The following is an 8,077-nucleotide window of genomic DNA, read 5'->3' as shown; positions in this document are numbered from 1 at the left end:
TAGTCATTCAACTGAGACTGCTCTCCTCTGTATCACGGAGGCGCTCCGCACTGCTAAAGCTAACTCTCTCTCCTCTGCTCTCATCCTTCTAGATCTATCGGCTGCCTTCGATACTGTGAACCATCAGATCCTCCTCTCCACCCTCTCCGAGTTGGGCATCTCCGGCGCGGCCCACGCTTGGATTGCGTCCTACCTGACAGGTCGCTCCTACCAGGTGGCGTGGCGAGAATCTGTCTCCTCACCACGCGCTCTCACCACTGGTGTCCCCCAGGGCTCTGTTCTTGGCCCTCTCCTATTCTCGCTATACACCAAGTCACTTGGCTCTGTCATAACCTCACATGGTCTCTCTTATCATTGCTATGCAGACGACACACAATTAATCTTCTCCTTTCCCCCTTCTGATGACCAGGTGGCGAATCGCATCTCTGCATGTCTGGCAGACATATCAGTGTGGATGACGGATCACCACCTCAAGCTGAACCTCGGCAAGACGGAGCTGCTCTTCCTCCCGGGAAGGACTGCCCGTTCCATGATCTCGCCATCACGGTCGACAACTCCATTGTGTCCTCCTCCCAGAGCGCCAAGAACCTTGGCGTGATCCTGGACAACACCCTGTCGTTCTCAACTAACATCAAGGCGGTGGCCCGTTCCTGTAGGTTCATGCTCTACAACATCCGCAGAGTACGACCCTGCCTCACACAGGAAGCGGCGCAGGTCCTAATCCAGGCACTTGTCATCTCCCGTCTGGATTACTGCAACTCGCTGTTGGCTGGGCTCCCTGCCTGTGCCATTAAACCCCTTCAACTCATCCAGAACGCCGCAGCCCGTCTGGTGTTCAACCTTCCCAAGTTCTCTCACGTCACCCCGCTCCTCCGTTCTCTCCACTGGCTTCCAGTTGAAGCTCGCATCCGCTACAAGACCATGGTGCTTGCCTACGGAGCTGTGAGGGGAACGGCACCTCAGTACCTCCAGGCTCTGATCAGGCCCTACACCCAAACAAGGGCACTGCGTTCATCCACCTCTGGCCTGCTCGCCTCCCTACCACTGAGGAAGTACAGCTCCCGCTCAGCCCAGTCAAAACTGTTCGCTGCCCTGGCCCCCCAATGGTGGAACAAACTCCCTCACGACGCCAGGACAGCGGAGTCAATCACCACCTTCCGGAGACACCTGAAACCCCACCTCTTTAAGGAATACCTAGGATAGGTTAAGTAATCCCTCTCACCCCACCCCCCTAAGTTTTAGATGCACTATTGTTAAGTGACTGTCCCACTGGATGTCATAAGGTGAATGCACCAATTTGTAAGTCGCTCTGGATAAGAGCGTCTGCTAAATGACTTAAATGTAATGTAAATGTATAGACAACAGGGCCCAAGAGTGTTTCCTAGTCAGTAGGTATAGACGACAACAGGGGCCCCAGAGTGTTTCCTAGTCAGTAGGTATAGACAACAGGGGCCCCAGAGTGTTTCCTAGTCAGTAGGTATAGACGACAGGGGCCCAGAGTGTTTCCTAGTCAGGTCAGTAGATCAGGAGACTCCTGTCTCTAATCATCACTGATAATGGAGAGACTTGTTGCTCCATATCATAATGGCCTCCTGTAGGATAAATAAAGTCTATGTGAATTGGGTGGACTTACTCCACGTGCTGGAAGACCACCCCGTTGCCAGAGAGATGCAGCCTGCTGCCCTCCACGTTACTGTCCACACAGAGCTGTCCCAGAGCCGAGTCCTGGTACCTCACCAACAGGTCAAAGGTCATAATGTACAGAGGTTGAGGGGACAACTGATGCTGCTGCTGTTGTTGCTGTTGCTTCATCTGAGGGCAGCCATCTTGAGGCTGCATGATGTCATCACCAATCAATTCTGTGGTAGGAATGACACGCTGTAGTTACTATAGACCAGAGCCCTGTTCCCTATATAGTGGTACTACTATAGACCAGAGCCCTGTTCCCTATATAGTGGTACTACTATAGACCAGAGCCCTATTCCCTATATAGTGGTACTACTATAGACCAGAGCCCTGTTCCCTATATAGTGGTACTACTATAGACCAGAGCCCTATTCCCTATATAGTGGTACTACTATAGACCAGAGCCCTATTCCCTATATAGTGGTACTACTATAGACCAGAGCCCTGTTCCCTATATAGTGGTACTACTATAGACCAGAGCCCTATTCCCTATATAGTGGTACTACTATAGACCAGAGCCCTGTTCCCTATATAGTGGTACTACTATAGACCAGAGCCCTATTCCCTATATAGTGGTACTACTATAGACCAGAGCCCTATTCCCTATATAGTGGTACTACTATAGACCAGAGCCCTATTCCCTATATAGTGGTACTACTATAGACCAGAGCCCTGTTCCCTATATAGTGGTACTACTATAGACCAGAGCCCTGTTCCCTATATAGTGGTACTACTATAGACCAGAGCCCTGTTCCCTATATAGTGGTACTACTATAGACCAGAGCCCTGTTCCCTATATAGTGGTACTACTATAGACCAGAGCCCTGTTCCCTATATAGTGGTACTACTATAGACCAGAGCCCTGTTCCCTATATAGTGGTACTACTATAGACCAGAGCCCTGTTCCCTATATAGTGGTACTACTATAGACCAGAGCCCTGTTCCCTATATAGTGGTACTACTATAGACCAGAGCCCTGTTCCCTATATAGTGGTACTACTATAGACCAGAGCCCTGTTCCCTATATAGTGGTACTACTATAGACCAGAGCCCTATTCCCTATATAGTACACTACTATAGACCAGGGCCCTATTCCCTATATAGTGGTACTACTATAGACCAGAGCCCTGTTCCCTATATAGTGGTACTACTATAGACCAGAGCCCTGTTCCCTATATAGTGGTACTACTATAGACCAGAGCCCTGTTCCCTATATAGTGGTACTACTATAGACCAGAGCCCTATTCCCTATATAGTGGTACTACTATAGACCAGAGCCCTATTCCCTATATAGTGCACTACTATAGACCAGAGCCCTATTCCCTATATAGTGGTACTACTATAGACCAGAGCCCTGTTCCCTATATAGTGGTACTACTATAGACCAGAGCCCTGTTCCCTATATAGTGGTACTACTATAGACCAGAGCCCCATTCCCTATATAGTGGTACTACTATAGACCAGAGCCCTATTCCCTATATAGTGGTACTACTATAGACCAGAGCCCTATTCCCTATATAGTGGTACTACTATAGACCAGAGCCCTATTCCCTATATAGTGGTACTACTATAGACCAGAGCCCTGTTCCCTATATAGTGGTACTACTATAGACCAGAGCCCTATTCCCTATATAGTGGTACTACTATAGACCAGAGCCCTATTCCCTATATAGTGGTACTACTATAGACCAGAGCCCTGTTCCCTATATAGTGGTACTGCTATAGACCAGAGCCCTATTCCCTATATAGTGGTACTACTATAGACCAGAGCCCTGTTCCCTATATAGTGGTACTACTATAGACCAGAGCCCTGTTCCCTATATAGTGGTACTACTATAGACCAGAGCCCTGTTCCCTATATAGTGGTACTACTATAGACCAGTCAGCCCTGTTCCCTATATAGTGGTACTACTATAGACCAGAGCCCTGTTCCCTATATAGTGGTACTACTATAGACCAGAGCCCTATTCCCTATATAGTGGTACTACTATAGACCAGAGCCCTGTTCCCTATATAGTGGTACTACTATAGACCAGAGCCCTGTTCCCTATATAGTGGTACTACTATAGACCAGAGCCCTATCCCCTATATAGTGGTACTACTATAGACCAGAGCCCTATTCCCTATATAGTGGTACTACTATAGACCAGAGCCCTGTTCCTATATAGTGGTACTACTATAGACCAGAGCCCTATTCCCTATATAGTGGTACTACTATAGACCAGAGCCCTGTTCCCTATATAGTGGTACTACTATAGACCAGAGCCCTGTTCCCTATATAGTGGTACTACTATAGACCAGAGCCCTGTTCCCTATATAGTGGTACTACTATAGACCAGAGCCCTGTTCCCTATATAGTGGTACTACTATAGACCAGAGCCCTGTTCCCTATATAGTGGTACTACTATAGACCAGAGCCCTATTCCCTATATAGTGGTACTACTATAGACCAGAGCCCTGTTCCTATATAGTGGTACTACTATAGACCAGAGCCCTATTCCTATATAGTGGTACTACTATAGACCAGAGCCCTGTTCCCTATATAGTGGTACTACTATAGACCAGAGCCCTATTCCCTATATAGTGGTACTACTATAGACCAGAGCCCTATTCCCTATATAGTGGTACTACTATAGACCAGAGCCCTATTCCTATATAGTGGTACTATTATAGACCAGAGCCCTATTCCCTATATAGTGGTACTACTATAGACCAGAGCCCTGTTCCCTATATAGTGGTACTACTATAGACCAGAGCCCTGTTCCCTATATAGTGGTACTACTATAGACCAGAGCCCTATTCCCTATATAGTGGTACTACTATAGACCAGAGCCCTGTTCCCTATATAGTGGTACTACTATAGACCAGAGCCCTGTTCCCTATATAGTGGTACTACTATAGACCAGGGCCCTATTCCCTATATAGTGGTACTACTATAGACCAGAGCCCTATTCCCTATATAGTGGTACTACTATAGACCAGAGCCCTGTTCCCTATATAGTGGTACTACTATAGACCAGAGCCCTATTCCCTATATAGTGGTACTACTATAGACCAGAGCCCTATTCCCTATATAGTGGTACTACTATAGACCAGAGCCCTATTCCCTATATAGTGGTACTACTATAGACCAGAGCCCTGTTCCCTATATAGTGGTACTACTATAGACCAGAGCCCTGTTCCCTATATAGTGGTACTACTATAGACCAGAGCCCTGTTCCCTATATAGTGGTACTACTATAGACCAGAGCCCTGTTCCCTATGTAGTGGTACTACTATAGACCAGAGCCCTATTCCTATATAGTGGTACTACTATAGACCAGAGCCCTGTTCCCTATATAGTGGTACTACTATAGACCAGAGCCCTGTTCCCTATATAGTACACTACTATAGACCAGAGCCCTATTCCCTATATAGTGGTACTACTATAGACCAGAGCCCTATTCCCTATATAGTGGTACTACTATAGACCAGAGCCCTGTTCCCTATATAGTGGTACTACTATAGACCAGAGCCCTATTCCCTATATAGTGGTACTACTATAGACCAGAGCCCTGTTCCCTATATAGTGGTACTACTATAGACCAGAGACCTATTCCCTATATAGTGGTACTACTATAGACCAGAGCCCTGTTCCCTATATAGTGGTACTACTATAGACCAGAGCCCTATTCCCTATATAGTGGTACTACTATAGACCAGAGCCCTGTTCCCTATATAGTGATACTACTATAGACCAGAGCCCTATTCCCTATATAGTGGTACTACTATAGACCAGAGCCCTATTCCCTATATAGTGCACTACTATAGACCAGAGCCCTATTCCCTATATAGTGGTACTACTATAGACCAGAGCCCTGTTCCCTATATAGTGGTACTACTATAGACCAGAGCCCTGTTCCCTATATAGTGGTACTACTATAGACCAGAGCCCCATTCCCTATATAGTGGTACTACTATAGACCAGAGCCCTATTCCCTATATAGTGGTACTACTATAGACCAGAGCCCTATTCCCTATATAGTGGTACTACTATAGACCAGAGCCCTATTCCCTATATAGTGGTACTACTATAGACCAGAGCCCTGTTCCCTATATAGTGGTACTACTATAGACCAGAGCCCTATTCCCTATATAGTGGTACTACTATAGACCAGAGCCCTATTCCCTATATAGTGGTACTACTATAGACCAGAGCCCTGTTCCCTATATAGTGGTACTGCTATAGACCAGAGCCCTATTCCCTATATAGTGGTACTACTATAGACCAGAGCCCTATTCCCTATATAGTGGTACTACTATAGACCAGAGCCCTGTTCCCTATATAGTGGTACTACTATAGACCAGAGCCCTATTCCCTATATAGTGGTACTACTATAGACCAGAGCCCTATTCCCTATATAGTGGTACTACTATAGACCAGAGCCCTGTTCCCTATATAGTGGTACTACTATAGACCAGAGCCCTATTCCCTATATAGTGGTACTACTATAGACCAGAGCCCTGTTCCCTATATAGTGGTACTACTATAGACCAGAGCCCTGTTCCCTATATAGTGGTACTACTATAGACCAGAGCCCTGTTCCTATATAGTGGTACTACTATAGACCAGAGCCCTATTCCCTATATAGTGGTACTACTATAGACCAGAGCCCTGTTCCCTATATAGTGGTACTACTATAGACCAGAGCCCTGTTCCCTATATAGTGGTACTACTATAGACCAGAGCCCTGTTCCCTATATAGTGGTACTACTATAGACCAGAGCCCTATTCCCTATATAGTGGTACTACTATAGACCAGAGCCCTGTTCCTATATAGTGGTACTACTATAGACCAGAGCCCTATTCCCTATATAGTGGTACTACTATAGACCAGAGCCCTATTCCCTATATAGTGGTACTACTATAGACAAGAGCCCTATTCCCTATATAGTGGTACTACTATAGACCAGAGCCCTGTTCCCTATATAGTGGTACTACTATAGACCAGAGCCCTATTCCCTATATAGTGGTACTACTATAGACCAGAGCCCTGTTCCCTATATAGTGGTACTACTATAGACAAGAGCCCTATTCCCTATATAGTGGTACTACTATAGACCAGAGCCCTGTTCCCTATATAGTGGTACTACTATAGACCAGAGCCCTATTCCCTATATAGTGGTACTACTATAGACCAGAGCCCTGTTCCCTATATAGTGGTACTACTATAGACCAGAGCCCTATTCCCTATATAGTGGTACTACTATAGACCAGAGCCCTGTTCCCTATATAGTGGTACTACTATAGACCAGAGCCCTATTCCCTATATAGTGGTACTACTATAGACCAGAGCCCTATTCCCTATATGGTGGTACTACTATAGACCAGAGCCCTGTTCCCTATATAGTGGTACTACTATAGACCAGAGCCCTGTTCCCTATATAGTGGTACTACTATAGACCAGAGCCCTGTTCCCTATATAGTGGTACTACTATAGACCAGAGCCCTATTCCCTATATGGTGGTACTACTATAGACCAGAGCCCTATTCCCTATATAGTGGTACTACTATAGACCAGAGCCCTGTTCCCTATATAGTGGTACTACTATAGACCAGAGCCCTGTTCCCTATATAGTGGTACTACTATAGACCAGAGCCCTGTTCCCTATATAGTGGTACTACTATAGACCAGAGCCCTATTCCTATATAGTGGTACTACTATAGACCAGAGCCCTGTTCCCTATATAGTGGTACTACTATAGACCAGAGCCCTATTCCCTATATGGTGGTACTACTATAGACCAGAGCCCTATTCCCTATATAGTGGTACTACTATAGACCAGAGCCCTGTTCCCTATATAGTGGTACTACTATAGACCAGAGCCCTGTTCCCTATATAGTGGTACTACTATAGACCAGAGCCCTGTTCCCTATATAGTGGTACTACTATAGACCAGAGCCCTGTTCCCTATATAGTGGTACTACTATAGACCAGAGCCCTGTTCCCTATATAGTGGTACTACTATAGACCAGAGCCCTATTCCCTATATAGTGGTACTACTATAGACCAGAGCCCTGTTCCCTATATAGTGGTACTACTATAGACCAGAGCCCTGTTCCCTATATAGTGGTACTACTATAGACCAGAGCCCTGTTCCCTATATAGTGGTACTACTATAGACCAGAGCCCTGTTCCCTATATAGTGGTACTGCTATAGACCAGAGCCCTATTCCCTATATAGTGGTACTACTATAGACCAGAGCCCTGTTCCCTATATAGTGGTCCTACTATAGACCAGAGCCCTGTTCCCTATATAGTGGTACTACTATAGACCAGAGCCCTATTCCCTATATAGTGGTACTACTATAGACCAGAGCCCTGTTCCCTATATAGTGGTACTACTATAG

The 8,077-nt window shown here is 45.9% G+C and overlaps 1 protein-coding gene across 3 annotated transcripts in view; it reads right to left on the bottom strand.

Annotated features, from left to right (window-relative positions):
• Positions 1–8,077, bottom strand: part of LOC124035453 (BTB/POZ domain-containing protein KCTD19-like) — a 64,642-nt gene that overhangs the window by 40,245 nt on the left and 16,320 nt on the right. For all 3 annotated transcript variants that reach the window (XM_046348904.1, XM_046348903.1, XM_046348905.1), the window contains one exon: positions 1,634–1,859. In XM_046348904.1, the coding sequence (XP_046204860.1) occupies positions 1,634–1,859 (226 nt within the window). The remainder of the gene's footprint in view (positions 1–1,633; positions 1,860–8,077) is intronic.

Source organism: Oncorhynchus gorbuscha, linkage group LG05, assembly GCF_021184085.1.
Source record: "Oncorhynchus gorbuscha isolate QuinsamMale2020 ecotype Even-year linkage group LG05, OgorEven_v1.0, whole genome shotgun sequence".
NCBI classification, from domain to species: domain Eukaryota; kingdom Metazoa; phylum Chordata; class Actinopteri; order Salmoniformes; family Salmonidae; genus Oncorhynchus; species Oncorhynchus gorbuscha.
Note: the sequence above shows the minus strand (reverse complement) of the source record. Positions and strands in the feature narration are given on the sequence as shown.